The sequence below is a fragment of the Paramisgurnus dabryanus genome, chromosome 11 (assembly GCF_030506205.2).
Source record: "Paramisgurnus dabryanus chromosome 11, PD_genome_1.1, whole genome shotgun sequence".
Taxonomy (NCBI): Eukaryota; Metazoa; Chordata; class Actinopteri; order Cypriniformes; family Cobitidae; genus Paramisgurnus; species Paramisgurnus dabryanus.
This window is the reverse complement of record NC_133347.1, coordinates 10,553,662-10,569,643: the sequence shown is the minus strand read 5'-3', so window position 1 is coordinate 10,569,643 and position 15,982 is coordinate 10,553,662. Positions and strand designations below refer to the sequence as shown.

The following is a 15,982-nucleotide window of genomic DNA, read 5'->3' as shown; positions in this document are numbered from 1 at the left end:
TATGGATAACACTGCCAGGAGCAGAAGCCGCCATTACGCGAAATGAATGTAAACAGCGACGCGTCGACGCATTTTACGCATGTCGACGTATTTTCATAGTCGACGTAATCGATGACGTCGACGCGTCGTTGCAGCACTAGATCCGTCGCACCCCTAATTGCACATATAGCATAAAACAATAAATTTAAATACAGAAATGCATTGCCATTTTACAAATTGTAGTGCAATTTTACATTCTGAATTGAATATTGCTACCAATATGCTTTCATACAGAAGACAACTATGGAGTGTGCTATAGTGAACTAATGTTCCTTGGGGTCAGATTGAGTAACCTACCAAAAGTTTCTGATTTAATCTAAACCAGTAGAATCTCTTCAAGTAACTTTGAGGGTTCCTTAATAAAGTCTCTCTTTTTCCCTTTCTCTATAATCTTCTGCACCTACGCTCGGTTTATGTCCATCCTTCGCCTGTCAAATTCCAGCTGTCTGCCAGTATGAGCTGTCAATACCTTCACGATCCTCTTTCACATCACTTTAAGACACACACACACCATTACACAAAAAGTTAGTTCACCGAGATTTTTTCCCAAGGTCTCAGGCCTGTTTTATAATATAATATTGTTTTCATCCCGAGGGATGCAGCTGAGCTGATAACAGAGGCAGGTGTTTTGAAGAGCACACTGCTTATTCTTGGATGGATTCCTATCTTGGGTATATGCGCATGTACATACACCTGCACAAAAAAAAGATTTCAAGGGAAACGCTATTGGTTTTTTTTAAATGGAAAGGAGCCACTAAATATGTTTTACATTTACGCTGTTGGTAACCACTTTTATCCAAAACAGTGCAGTACAAGGTATACATTTATTTATCAGCATGCAAGTTTCATGGCCCATTTGAACCATGGCCATGACATTTTGCGCAATGCTCATGTGATCTTTTACGTCATTCCAGTTGCCTGCTGCCATCTTGAGTACCTACCGAGTACCAGTAGGCTACTGACAAGGATCGGCTAGCTTGCTACGATTTACGTATTTCTTATCTGTTACTGTCTATGATTCTTACAGATATGGGAAATTTCTACGAAAGACAACATTTCGCACCTCGACTGTCATGAAAAGAAACGCTACTTTAAAAAAAAATCTTGGTTAGGGTGTGATGCCTACTTGATCCCTGAAGTGTTCTTCCACCCCCTGTCCACTGCTACCGAACTACCACTATTTTTACAACACTAAGAAGGCACGACACAACATGAAACTTTGCTCGAAGTATCATCTGGATCTCTACACATGAATGTGAGCATTGAGAACATTGTTTGTATACAAACAGTTTACTAAAAAGAAAGGTTTTTAACAACTGACTTTGGCTGTTATGGTGTCGGCTCACAATTTTTGCCACTTGCCAGACATAAAGAATCCATTTCCGAATGCGAATGAATGAATCTCATATGAGGCTCCTTTTTTCAACTACAAGGTCAATACTGTTTTTCACTTGCGACAAAACAACAAATTATCTGTGCATTTATATGAAACTATGCTTTAGGAGCTATCCATCTTTACTCTCCTCCCTCCTTACGTTGCATTCGGAGATCGATACATCTTGACTGGGAAGATGACGGCGAGCGGACACCAAAACAACCAAAGTCAGTTGTTCAAAACCTTCTTTTTAGTAAACTCTGTGTATACAAGCAATGTTCTCAATGCTCGAGTTCACGTGTAGAGACACAGGTGATACTTCAAGCAAAGTTGTGTCGAGCCTTCTTAGTGTTGTAAAAATAGCGATTTTGATGCTCACAACATCTTGAAGGCATAGCTTCTAGTTCATTTGCGACCACTTCAGGTACTCAAAATGGCAGAAGACAAGTGAGTGACGTCAGCTGATATTCATGAATACAGGAGCACACCTACCTAACTTATTGTTTTGGTGTAAATTACATAACAAAATTAAAAACAAACTGTGATCCATATAAACCTAAATAAATGCATATTTGCAAAGCGCAATTATGTATATAGTCAAACATAGAGTCTGTGACAAATCCTCTGTATAAGGAATAAACAAAAATACATTTAAACCAACAGCATGGTGTCCATTAATAGCACCTAATAATAACAACCTCTACTAATGACCTCTTTGCTTACTGAATCTTAAGTGTGAATGTTAAGGGAAAGAGACATGTTAGCTTAGGCATTGATTTCTCTTCTCTGCCGTCCGATATCACTACCGATCTAATCATTGATCCGCCAGCAGCTTTGAAACAAAGCAAGAACCAGCAGAGCGACAGGTCCATAAATAAAGCCAATAGTTTGATCTTTAACAAACACTTTCAAAATAGGACAGGCCTAAGTGTATTGCGGCCAAAAGATGTTTGCTAAACCTAAAAAAAAAATAGTCATTTACTTGCATATCCTTATTTTCTTATATAGGCAAGTTTAAATAACAAGAACATGATTGTGTACCTTTTATGAACGGGTCCTTTAAAGGTGGGGTCAAACTTGTGTGGTTCTCCTGCAAGACATAAACAAAGTGACATAATCGTTAAGAAACCATTTATATATCAAGAGCCCACAACACATTCCTTTGCGGTCTCTTCAGGAAGTCCAAAATACACGTGGGTGGTTTGAACCAGGTCAAAGAGCAAACATACACCAAATCTACTACTTTAAACAACGTGATAGAGTCACAGCTCTGTTGAACAAAGAACAAAAAGCTTCTGTAAGGTCCGCAGAGCCCAACAATGCTTTGGGTGCTGAACAAAAGCACTTATATACATATAAAAAAAAAACGCACCTGCCAGTTTAAAACACAATGGATTTTCCTCAAAAGTATTAAGTACCTAATTCTGCCTTGTAATATCCTCCCTTCGGTCCGGTCATGATTCACAGATTTTTGAATGAAGACAGTGTTTGCGTTTATATAATGTTGCCGTTTGCGTGTCACTTCCTATGAGGGCTGTGTTGATATCTTCTCGCTTTCCTCCGATCGGTTAATCATTACACACAAAGCCGTGTTTGCGAGAGGAGGTGGAGGAGAAACCAGGCTGGTGGGTGTCTGCGTCACCCCCATCTGCTTCTTATCTTGCTCTCGGCTTTTATCTATTCACTTGTGTCATCTCCTCACTCACTTTCTCGCCATTCTTCAGTATTTTCGTTTCCGTCCACCCCCTTTCTCTCTCTCTTCTTGCCGTTTCGCTTCTGTCTCACAAAGAAAACAGCACTGGCGTCTCGCAGCTCAGACGGAGAGCTTCCTCTGACACACCAAACAGCAAACAGCATGCGGACCACCTGCTCAAAGCCTTGCGCCCTTGCACACACATGCAGACTCTGAAAGTGGAGCTTGTGCAGCTTCAAAATCTGAAATCACACAGGAGCCGCAAAACATCTGTTCCCAGGGGAGACCACAGCCTGATGTTTTTAGTAACACGCTCATTAGATACATTTCTGACAACAGATTCGCGCTTTGACGGCACAGAACACAGATCTGACCAAGCTGGGTTGGCAGCCGTCAGAAATGATGTATTCCCAAGTGGCTTGCATTTTTTTTTCTTTTTTGAAGGATCTGGCTGTGTTTCTTTGTTACACTGCCACTGAGATAAGATCTCAGAGCTTGAGATGTTTGTGTCATCTGCACACTTGGGGAACGGCGTATATTCTAATTTTGGAATGCAATGATTCATTTAAATAAATTTGGTGCTTATTTGTTCTATTTTTAAAGCAATGTTTACCTAAAAATGCTAAAATTTTCTCATCCTCATGTCGTTTCAAACCAATACGAATTTCTTTTTATGATGAACATAAAAGAAGATATTTTGATAAATGATGGTAAGCCCACAGCTGATTGTAAACATTGACTTCCATGGTAGGAATAAAAATTGCGATGGAATTCAAAGGGTGCCGCGTGCTTACCATTAATGATCAAAATATCACCCTAATCATTTATCACAATTAGGGATGCTAAACAATTAATCGCGATTAATCGTTAGCAGAATAAAAGTTTTTGTTTACATCAAATATGTGTGTAAACTGTGTATAATAAATATGTATATATATATATATAAATATGAACACATTCATGTATAATTTTAAGAAAAAAAATGTTTTATATATTAAGTATTTATATTTATATATATAATATAAATTATACATAAATATACAAATGTAAATACACATGTAAACATTTCTAAAACATATACATGCATGTGTGTACATTTATTTATACAAAGTTATTATACACAGTTCACACACATATATGATGTAAACAAAAACTTTTATTCTGCTAACGATTAATCGCGATTAATCGTTAAGCATCCCTAATCACAATACTTCCAAAATACTTGTTTTCCTACTATGGAAAACCACAAAGGATACTGTAAACTCACACAAACATTCTCATTTGAAAAACATGGGAAAGAGATGAAGTGAAAGAGAAATAAAGAGAGATAAACATTTATGTGTGTGTAGCCATGTGGATGTGGACCGAAAGGTCAGGACATTTGGAAAATGCCCCTGAGGCATTATGGAAAAAACAATGTCAGCATTGCTGCAGCAGCATCAGCTTTTATTCACCTCAATCTGATCGTCCGGAATTTACTTTGTACTCCTTTCCCAAACCCAATGTTAGTTGGCACTATAAGGCACTCAAATATCTTAAAATAGATGCAGCTAAGTTTAGAAGCTAAAGAATATTGTAATCATCCAACGTGTCAAAACCACAGGAGGAACTTAACAGATGAGGTCTTCTTTAAAACACTTAAAGGGATACTCCAGCCAAAATCGAAATTCCCCCATGATGTACTTACCCTCAAGCAATCCAAGAAACATATGTCCATTATCTTTCAGACGAACACATTTGATGTTATTTTAGTAAATGTCCTTGCTCTTCCAAGCTGTATAATGGTAGAAAACAGGACATCCTTCACAGACATATTTTGTAGGAAATAATAATACTTGTAAATCAACCTGACTAATACTGAACCATCATAATTCAGGTAAAGTCCTTTATGACAGAAGTGTTTAGACACATCTTACACGGTATAGCAGGTTCACACCTTATCCCACTTCTTGATCCCGTTTACAATCTGTCTGACATTTAACCGTCTGAATGTTCGTCAGTCTGTGTGGTTTAGTCGCATCATTTGAATATCAGCCAAATAACAGCTGGTGTCAATTCATCCTGGTCAATTACATTATCTCAGGCTCAAACACCCTCTTCATACACACTAATGTGACAGCTCATTTGATAACATCTTCTTAAAGGCCAAATGCATATTTAGATTTGATATTTAGACGGACTGAGACATAGTTTGTACATTTACTCTGTGACTTAAAATTGCAGTAAGAGACCTCAATGACATCCAACGCATACAGTCAGAGACTGACTTTTTTGGTACATTTTTGTGCTTGAAAAGATGGAAATCCATCAACATGATTTCTTTGTCAGTTTTGGCATATAATTTTGTTGTACAGACATTGTTTTCCCTCATGTTTTATTAAATTTTACTAACAACAAGTCCCGCTGAGTTCCAGACAAAGGCACTTTACAGTCAGCTTCTCAGCGGAGTCACATTTCCCCAAACAATACCCCTGACAAGCGATTTATTCAGTTTTGCCTCTCGTGAGGTAAATGTATCATAATGCATTGGCACAGAATGAAACCATTATTCCTTCTAAAAAACAAGCTAAAAATGCCAGATATTGTTTGGCTTCAAATGGTTTATATTTAGTTGTTCCTTCCTTAGACTGTTCAATGAACTCCCATCTCCCTTTCGACCCATTCATCACTTTATGTTCTCACTTTCTCCTTCTTCTTCCACCAAGCTTGTTGATTTCTACTAACACACACTGAGACCAGTGTTTTGCAGGCTGTGATGTTTAACACAAGCCTCTTTCACTGCGTGTCCATAAGGAACAGCCTGGGAAGGCGTGCAGGTGCGGACAGCGTGGGTTTGATCTAATGGAAAGAAACACTATGTGGCAACTTTTTTCCTTTTTATCCTACCAGGACACAGAGTTCCCACCCTGTGAGTTGAAGTCATAAGAAACAGTAGCAAGATCCCAACAGACTCGGGAACTGGCTGCAATTTTCTACTCATTTTCAGTTGAAGCCATTAACTAAATATACAAACAAACAAATAATTACGCAAATAGAGACTTTTGTGTGGCTAAATTCCACTGATCCAACAAACAACTCTAATCAAACATTTGCATTCGAATTACTGTATTTTGATGTCATGCGTTGATCAGTCTGCGCAGCCCCACATGAAATTGAACACGTATTTTGGTAAACTAGTGGCAAAACCATTCAGGACAGAAGGTATTTAGTGGTATTTACTTAAAATTCCTTAAAAAGGCAATGTGTTTTTCCCACAGACCTCACCTCATGTTCTTTGACTATGGCTGTAGTTCTTTTGGATATCATCATCACAGAGAAATTAAGTGACAGATTTTCTCCTAGACTGTGAGACAGATATGAGAGCAGACTGGGACAGATGGACAGGCGAAGTAAAGAGAGACGAAAAAACTGAGTGATAGACAAAGCAGACTGGTGATGCTCTTTTAGATTTGTGCTTTTCAGGCTCGACACAAAACTGTTCAACTAGAAGGATTTAACCAAAATACTTACGGGACGGAAGCGTTAACACTTGACGGAAGGTTTGTTTAAAGCGTGGCCAACAGCCAATCACAGTGGCCGCAACACATGCTCCGGTCTTCCATAAACGTAATTGGCTGGCTCTGCCTAGGTTATTTGCATAAGGCGATCTGACGCACGCGTTGCTGGTTGAAAAGTTGAGAAATTTTTAACTTCTGCCATGAGCAACCGCTGTGACGTGACACCAACGGATCCACAATTCAGTTTGGCAAAGCATGACGTCACCCATTAAAAGTGAATGGGAAGCGTTAACGCTTACGTCCCGTGTGAACGCACTGTTAAAGGTGCCAAAGAATGCATTGATAAAATATGTTACATTGTTTTCTGATATATATTATACATAGAAGGTATGTGGCCTTATTAAAGGACACCTATGGTCCAATTCATGATTTTACATTTTCTTTGGTGTGTAAGTGTGTATTAGTACATGTTAAGCCGAAAGTACACTAGGGACGTCCGCGTAGGCGCGCCGTCCGCATGACATCTTTTTCGTCATCAGAAGGGTCCACGGCCGGCCGCGCGGACCGTCCGTGTGCTAGGGTTGGGCGATGTCCCCATAAATTGGCAGTTGACGATGGTTACGTAAACCATCGCGATGGACGATGATATCGTTAGGCGGGGGGTATTTTAATTTTTCGTTATTATTCGTTATTATATAATTTTTATTCGTTATTTTACTTTATTACTTCCACTTAAGAAGAGTTGTGCACTTTTTATTTTAATATATATTTTACATAAATACTATTCTGTACTTAAAATCTATAATTTTGTTATTTTACTATCCCAACTAATGTCTCTTTCCTATAGGTTGCACATAAGGGGAAAAGGTAGCTTTAATCCACTGAAGAAGAGTTGTGCACTTTTAAGCACCTTTTAATCTCTTTACATAAATATTTTTCTCTATTTAAAAGCTATAATTTCATTATTTTACTAACCCAACGACTCCTCCGCGCTTTCCAAATTTTGCACGTAAATATCTGCGCATATGTGCCACCAGTACTCCGTCAGAGAGCGGGTCTTCAGCACCGCGGGGTGCAGCCAGCACTTCAATCCGCAGCTTATTAAAACTAGACAAAGTGAACAGGGCCAGACACATCTAAATTTAAACATGGTCTGTGTATGTAAATCCCGCGTTTCGGTCAGAGTGTTGTTCCCGTTTTCTTGTTCTTGACGTTCCCTGAATTCTGGGTTTATATCTTAATCTGCCGCTTCAGTGCAGTATAGCCTCAATGTAACAATGAGCACGATCTCCCGAGACACTACAAAAGGCTACTAATAAATGATTAATATGGGCTGTTTTCTTGTACAAAATTAAATATTTTAAGATAAATGTACAACATGTAAAAAGACAAGATTCTAGCAATGTCAAGATTAGGGATGGGCATTTTCCAGTAATTTACTAATTTTTTTAATATTTAATTTTTCGAATATTTAAGCTCTTAAAGAACGAATATTCGTTTATTTAAATTATGTTAATTAAGACATGCGTGTTTTGTATTTTTCATTTTGTCATAATTTCACAGAAGGCTTATAATTAGGAAATATCCACAGCAAGCTAAACTTATATTTAATTATTGCCATTAAACTGCCATGTGCAGTTATCTGGTTAATTTTCAAAAGAGCACCGCAAATAATAAATGTTCTCCGTTTCATTTCGTTCTCCGTGTCTGTCTCTTTATTAACAAAATAAAGTAGACTTTATAACAGAAAGCTTACAAATCTCTCATGATGTGTTGATTCGGGCGGCGGAGAACAAACGTTTAATAACACGTGAGCCCTCACTAAGCCAGTGGCCAAATACGGCGCGGCGGGGACAAACCCGGAGATAAAAGGAAAAACTTAAATTCGTCTGCAATCTGCATTGCCAAACAATCTGAAATACATACAAATTAATGTTCATGTATATTTTACATTTAAGTCTGTAAAAGACAGTATAGATGAAGTGAAAAACCATTAAATAAGTTGTTACCCTTTGGTGGCACATTAAAAACAAACAAACATTCGAATAGCATTTTTTAAATTCGAATTATTATTGCCATTCGAATATCCGTGCCCATCCCTAGTCAAGATCAAATGCCCGACATTTCACAGACTAACACACGTCACGTCTTCTATTTAATTTATAGACCAATTCACGCAAAGATATTAGGTTAACTATAGTCTATATAGAAGAGAGTAAGTGTATGTCGACTCGCAGCGGAGTGGGGAGGGGGCGTGGCATCACGATGGTGTCTCTCCATCGTGATGTCAGTCAACCATCACGATGGACGATGATATCGTCTATCGGCACAACCCTACCGTGTGCAGCCCAAAATTTGAGACCGCGCGGACAGTGCGTGTACAGTCCGCGTACAACAGCGGATGCGCGTGAAAATATTTCGACAGGACACTCCACTATAAACAATTATACAAAGGAAATAGACAGCATTTGCACACACACTATCGTTTTTTTCATTTTTGTAGCCACGGGGAGTATACTTGGAAAGCTGCGTGGAAGCGTGCACGTGCGAGCCGGACGAGGACGCGGAAAAAAGTATACCGCGGCCTTTAATGATATGCAAAAGGTACGTACCCCAAAGTAAACGATGACCCGAGTTACTGTCTCCAATGTAAATCTCTTTTCTTGGACAACAACAACAAACAGATGGATTGTAGGCAACAGTTTACTTCCTGGGATTGGTGACGTGGACAAGAAGGACATTATCATAATTCCTCCGCTTTGTCTTACAGCCTGTAAGCTAACTCCTGTTAGCATTGCATTGTGAGCGAATCTTTCAAACATGGTAAAGAGCATCACATTTTCGGCTGATGTCAAAGGTATTCAGACCAATCACAACGTACAGATTAGCTGGCCATTTAGGGACACAGCGCTTTTCAAATCGAAGAATTTTGTACAAACTCTGTGCGTTTTTAGGAAGGGAGTGAAATCTGGAGCTACAAAAATGGAAAATATGTGGAAATTAAAATGTGTTTTTTAACCATAAACCACGCAATTGATGTTTCTGAGTGGTAAATTTGTGTTTTTCAGTATGGACATGCAAAACGACAAAACTGTAACGTCAATAGTATCGTGTAACGCATCACAAAAATGAACAATTGAACATATATCAGTGTGATAACAACTACCTTAAAAAGGACCAAAACCATCTTTCAGAAAATGTTATTGGTAGTGTAAATAATTTTTTATTTAGAGCTGAGTCCTGTTCGTTTGCATGGAGAGGGCAGTGTTTATGACTTGTACTGCAGCCAGCAACCAGGGGGCGATCAAAGAGCCAGCGGCTTCACTTTTTAAGAAATATGAGGCACACTTGATGGCAACTTATCATTTGCTAAATAAAAGTTTTTGTTTACCTAATATATGTGGGTGTACTGTGAACTGTAACCAATATATTTGGTTATTTAATTCAGCATATCTGTGACTCTATTATGGAAATCTCATTAAAATCCATCACAAAGTACAAGAAAGCACTGTGCAATAGAATACATTTTTCTCAAGGACACAAGCTACATCCTTGAGCACCAGACGGACGACATAGACATTGCCAGCGCGAGTGTGAATGTGACTCCAGGACACCGTCTCCTTCGCTCCCTTCCAACTGACCACTATGTTTCTGTGTAAAACGGGCCTTTTATACAGGACCAGTGATGCTATCTATTAGCACAACTTCCTGAATGCTGACGTTTACAGAGGTCGGATAAAAATGAGACACTATTAGTCTTTTATCCCTAAGCCTGGCATTTGCTAATAATCCATCATTGTAAACACCCTGCCCGCACAGTAGACGGTTCATTTTGAACTATAAAGCAGTCTATGGAACTGTCACACAAAGAAGTAGACTGCTTTGTACCGCAAACAGTGGAGATAAAAGAAACTTCTGTGTGAAACTCTAAAGAGTCGAAGGGAGAATATCTTGTCCCATATGAATTCACTGACTGTCCTCTCTATTAGCTTCATAATTCCGGTCATAATTCCATTTTATTGCACCACTTTTAGGAAGCTCTGAAGCAGGAATATAATTTGCTCTTGGTCCATAAGGGACGATTGACCTGTTGAGGAACTCATCTCAAACTTAATGAGATACTTCTTCTTCTTCGATCTCTTTGATAAAGCAATCCAGCTTCCCTGGTACCCCACTGTCTATCTTCTTAACAAGGCTAAATCATACACACAACATGGCTATTCAATTCTTTATGATGAGCCAGGTGCTGCAGTTTAGTTCAAATCTAATGACAAATCTTCACGCTTTCCTTCCTCACTTTTTAAATCTCTATATGAAAGCGTCTGCTTAATGCCTAATGTAAACGTCATGTAAATGTAATGAGAAGTCAAAACGTCAATCACTTGATCTCCTGTCTGTTTTATTTTAGATACAGATGCACGTCTCTGTCATATTAATTAAATGTCATATTTGTTAACACATCCAATACTTGCGGCCGCTCATGTAGAACACTCCAAATTCACGAACGCAAGAACAAAGTATAAGAACAAATTCATGTGCGTACGCATGTGTTATGAATTAGGCTGAACGTTTTCGGGAGAAGTTCAAGTGTGTGTATAAATACGAAAAACTTACGCAATTATTAGTGAATGAGACCCAGTGTCTAATGATATTGGTTATTGGTTAAATGGAGTCGAATTAATAACCCACTGAAGTGCCTTGAAATGCACAGCACAAGTGCAGAATGACATCATAAAAATCAATGATCTGTATTGGTGGAAGTGAGAGTCTGTAATTTTTCAAAGCTTATATCCACCAAATGTGAATTTTGTAAGCGTTTTAGAACATATTGATTTACCGATTTCCTCCAGATATTCATCAAAAAAGTCCATTTTAATTTTATAATAAAGTTAATAAATGTTATACTAGTATCAATCTCTACAAACTATCATCATCAGCAGGTTAGACTTTTGTGTAAAAACTATAACACAACCAGATCTATGCATCACCTCTGGGTCTACAAAGAAGAAAATCTCAGGCACATGACCTGTTAAAGGAAAACATCACAGTTTTTCAATATTTTGCTATGTTTTTACCCCAACTAATACATACCTATCTTTATTCAATGCGTGCACTTAATCTTTGTCCATTAACTACTAATGTAACAGGCTTTAAATAGGGAAAACATGGAAGTGTTTGGTGGCTTCTAAATCCACCCATTATTGGATCCTAAGGAATGAATGGGGCTAGGCTAAATGCTAACACATTCACGACACGTTTTACAAAGATTGTGCAAAGTGCACGCATTGAAAAAAATATTAAAGTTGATGTAAAAACATAGTAAAATATTGAAAAACGGTAGTGTTTTCTATTAAGCATTATGCGGACGTTCAATACCATATCGTGCATCCACTTGGATGATACCTTTAATTCTGGTTTGTACCCACCAGATATCACATTTGATATACAAAAAAATAAATACACAAGCTACATTGAAACAACCATATGCTTCCACATCATATTTGATTGTTTTTCCCTATAATCTCGGAAGCTATCTTGCGACACTAGCTGAAAACGTTTGCGATTGGCAGGTGGCTCGTGGGAATCCAACAATACACAAAGCGAAGGCCAAAGATCACGACCCTGCCCTAGCGAGACAGAGAAACAGCTGCTCCCTGCACTATTTACTTGACAAAGAAAACCACGTTCCTTGACACTCCAATAGCACTGCAATGGTAAACAACAAGGCTGTCAAATTCAAGTTTCATATGCAATACAGCAGATGATAATAACTCCAACTCTATTTTAGATGCAGAATGGCTCTGGATGCGTAGGCGTACCAGAAGCATCCCTTTGGCGTGGTCATGTGTGATATAATTAGACAGATTGCCTCCAAAAAATATTTAGTGCAGTAGTGTTAAATGGCTAAGTGGGCTGTGAATGCCTTGTTTGAGCTCATTGGAGGAGGGGGTGAAGGATTGTTAAAGGTCTCAGATGACTATGGTGGAATGTGAAGTAAATCTGTTGCTTGGCTCTCTGTCCACCGACATACTACATTTACATTTAGTAGATGCTTTTAATCCAGTGTGACTTGGGGGGGGAAACAATGAAACAATCCAGAAGGCAAAGTTTCAACAACTACTACTGGAGACCAGACCAGACAAGTTGGATGAAAAGAGAACATTTTCTAAATTATCTAAAAACATTACTCAAGACTAAGGATATGCATGCCTATATATGATTATTTTAAAGTAAAACTCTACATGTTTACCTCCCGATTGACTTAAATGGTATTTAAAAATAGCTTTGCTAAAACCAATGGTACTTACAGTACGTAGCTGCAAATAGTAGTGCACGTACAGTAAGCTTGTTGTATATCTCTGTATCTGTACAGTAATAACATGACTTAACACAAAAAACCCTCCAGATGGAAAAGTTTGCGCAGCATTAACCACTACTGTTCTGATTACTAGTCTTTCATATTTGACGTAACAGTTATGCCAGTCAACTTATATAACGAGCCAATAAAACAGCTTTCTGAATACAAAATAAAACCTCATGTGTTTTCATCGACGTCTTTAGTTTCGCAAACTAACGTTAACAGTCTAGATTTAGAATTGAAACAGTTCAGCAGAGCATAGTGGTCCAAAATCACAATCTGTTATGGCTCAAAAATGAAGAATAAAACGAACAGGGTCAGAAAGCGTTTACTATGTTGACAGAAATCAACCACGGCTTCCTTTTTCAACTGTCTTACTGCTAAACTTAATTTGACACGATGCCATCGACAGGCTCGCTTACCGTAGTATGAAGAAGGAACTGCACTTTTCTTCGCCATTGCACCTCCGAGAAGCGCTCTCGCGTGTCCGTTGTTTACGTGATTGCATATGAAGTGTCGTGAATAGCGTTTCTCCGACCTGTCCACATATATAAAGACAATTCGTGATTTGCTGGGCCACGTCACTGTAGGCGGGTTTGAATTAATGTGGCGCTGCGCACCCTGTTCAACTTATGACAGTACAGTATCGCGAGAGCGGTTAGATAGATGTGCTTTAGAAAAGCTCCCGCGCTTGTGTGATGTCATCTTTCTGTATAATGATGGCAATCTGCGCAGAGCTGCATGAAGTGGAAAGAACCTTTTGTTTACAGCAGTGTGAGACGCTGTCTGTTGTGTAAGTGACGTCTCAAGTAACCAATCGCTGATAGCCGTAACCGCCTACTAGCCAATGCAGCAGCTGAAGGCGGGACTTGTGGAAACGCTAGTGAATAAAAACAAAAGAAATCTCGCACTCAAGCACAGGAAAACACTTCTGCCAGAACAATGAACAACTTCTGCCCTTAAAGTGATTAAGAAGAAAAATGCAAACCCTAGCCCTTTATTCTTTATATATATATATATATATATATATATATATATATATATATATATATATATATATATATATATATATATATATATATATATATATATATATTAAATAAAAAAAAACGTTATCACACAATACAGGAGTAGCCTGTGAGTATTTTAGCTCAGTATTGGTTTGTGATAACCACACTGCCTTTTGATTTTTAATCCTAACTAAATAAAAAATGAAAAATTAAATGTTACAATCTTTAATGTAAAATGGTTATTATATGTAAGTAATAACATAATATGCAAAATAACTAAGCATCAAGTGCAAATTTAACCAAATCTGGTATAAGCATTAATAGTTCAATTTCACTTTAAAATCGTTAGTTTTAGTTTGAGTCGTGTGAATTGGTTAAATGGATGGGTGATTTACACCACCAAAATTCATTGTTTGGACATTTATCATCATTGCAGTTGTGTGTAAAAAAATACAACCAACCAAAATGAAAGTTTTGAGGAAACAACATCAAATTTTATGGTACATGAATCATGTATTAATATCAAAGTACCATGGTGTAATTTTTGGTGTAACCATTTATACTGTCGTCCTACCATGATCACAGTATTTGGGGTTGTAATGATTTGATTATTAAAGGGGATATATCATGAAAATTTGACTTTTTCATGTTTAAGTGCTATAATTTGGTCCTGAGTGCTTTTATCAACCTAGTCCTAGAAAATGTGAATAAGATCAACCCAATAACTTCAATGTTCTCCACAAGCATGTGAAAAAAGGGTATTTGAAATTTGGCACCCCTTGTGATATCAGAAGGGGATAATACCGCCCCTTAATCTGCACTATCCAACCACGCCACTGCCATTAAGTGCAGAGATCAGCTCATCTGCATGTTAAAGGACACACCCAAAACGGCACATTTTTGCACACACCTACAAAGTGACCATTTTTAATTGCTATCATAAATTATCTATATGATATTTTGAGCTAAAACTTCACATATGTATTCTAGGGATACCAAAGATTTATTCTATAAAAAAGATTTTATATCTTAAAAACACTGTCTGCAAGTCACCACGTGATGGCAGTAATGTGTTATGAGAGATTTGTCAAATTGAATTGAGGAGCAGCTGCATTTCTAATTTCAAAGACAAATAAAATTCATCCCACATACACTTTACACATCTACACTTCAGATTAAGGAAGACCAGCCACAATTAGCATTCTTACTGTATACATAGCAATTGGTCTTATTAACAAAACTGATCCTGCAATCCATTGGTATCTCTGCCCCTTTGAAATGATTTTTGAATACAAACTTTTTTCTGACTCCTTTTTATAAGAATATTGTGCCTTCTAATGTTGATAAGCTATGTCATATACCATGGTGTTCCTTTGTGGCAGCTTTGCATCAGTGTTGTGCTGTGATTTCATATGTTCTGATGGAGTCTAGTTTTATATACAGAGCTATTTAAAGCAACACTATGTAGTTTCCATGTAAAAATGATTTAGAGCTCCCCCATGTGGTTGAAAAGCGCAACAGTGCCTGGTATCAGACACTATAGACCAATTTCGTGTTTGCAAACAGAGATGACGTTTTTTGTGGGCGGAGCCAAACTGGTTGCAGAAAGTGTCTGCTCCGCAGTTAGGTTGTGAAGTGTTTTAGCATTAAACCGTGATTTTTCTGGATCCGGTGTTCTGTCGAAGTCTGATTCCCCTATGTTTCCCTTTAGTGCAATGTTTCTTATAGCGTTTTAATCACGTTACGTTTATTTTATAGATAAAAAGTTTAAATGGCTTGGCTACTGATACATGTATGTAATGTATATTCTTCTTTTTTGCTAAATCAATTATTTTTACAGTCTGAATCGCTAAAGTACATATAAAAGCAATACTATGTATTATATATAATAGCGTTTATTAAATATTTCATAATTTTCCTGTTTTCTATTATTTCTTCCTTATATACGTGTTTTTTTATATAACTATTATAAAAGTATTATGTTTTAACATGCATTTAAAAGGCCTGTTT

General features: G+C 37.7%; 1 protein-coding gene across 6 annotated transcripts in view; it reads right to left on the bottom strand.

The window, feature by feature from the left end:
• Window positions 1-13,538, bottom strand: part of slc44a5b (solute carrier family 44 member 5b) — a 37,258-nt gene extending 23,720 nt beyond the window's left edge. For 2 of the 6 annotated variants that reach the window (XM_065246683.2, XM_065246682.2), the window contains exons 1-2: window positions 2,833-3,272; window positions 2,456-2,504 (exon numbers count right to left, since the gene is read on the bottom strand). In XM_065246683.2, the coding sequence (XP_065102755.1) occupies window positions 2,456-2,504; window positions 2,833-2,872 (89 nt within the window). In that variant the 5' untranslated portion in view covers window positions 2,873-3,272. Of the gene's footprint in view, window positions 1-2,455; window positions 2,505-2,832; window positions 3,278-13,384 lie in introns of those variants that run through there. The other 4 variants (XM_065246679.2, XM_065246678.2, XM_065246681.2 and 1 more) reach the window with 4 other exon arrangements.
• Between the last annotated feature and the right edge of the window lie 2,444 nt (window positions 13,539-15,982).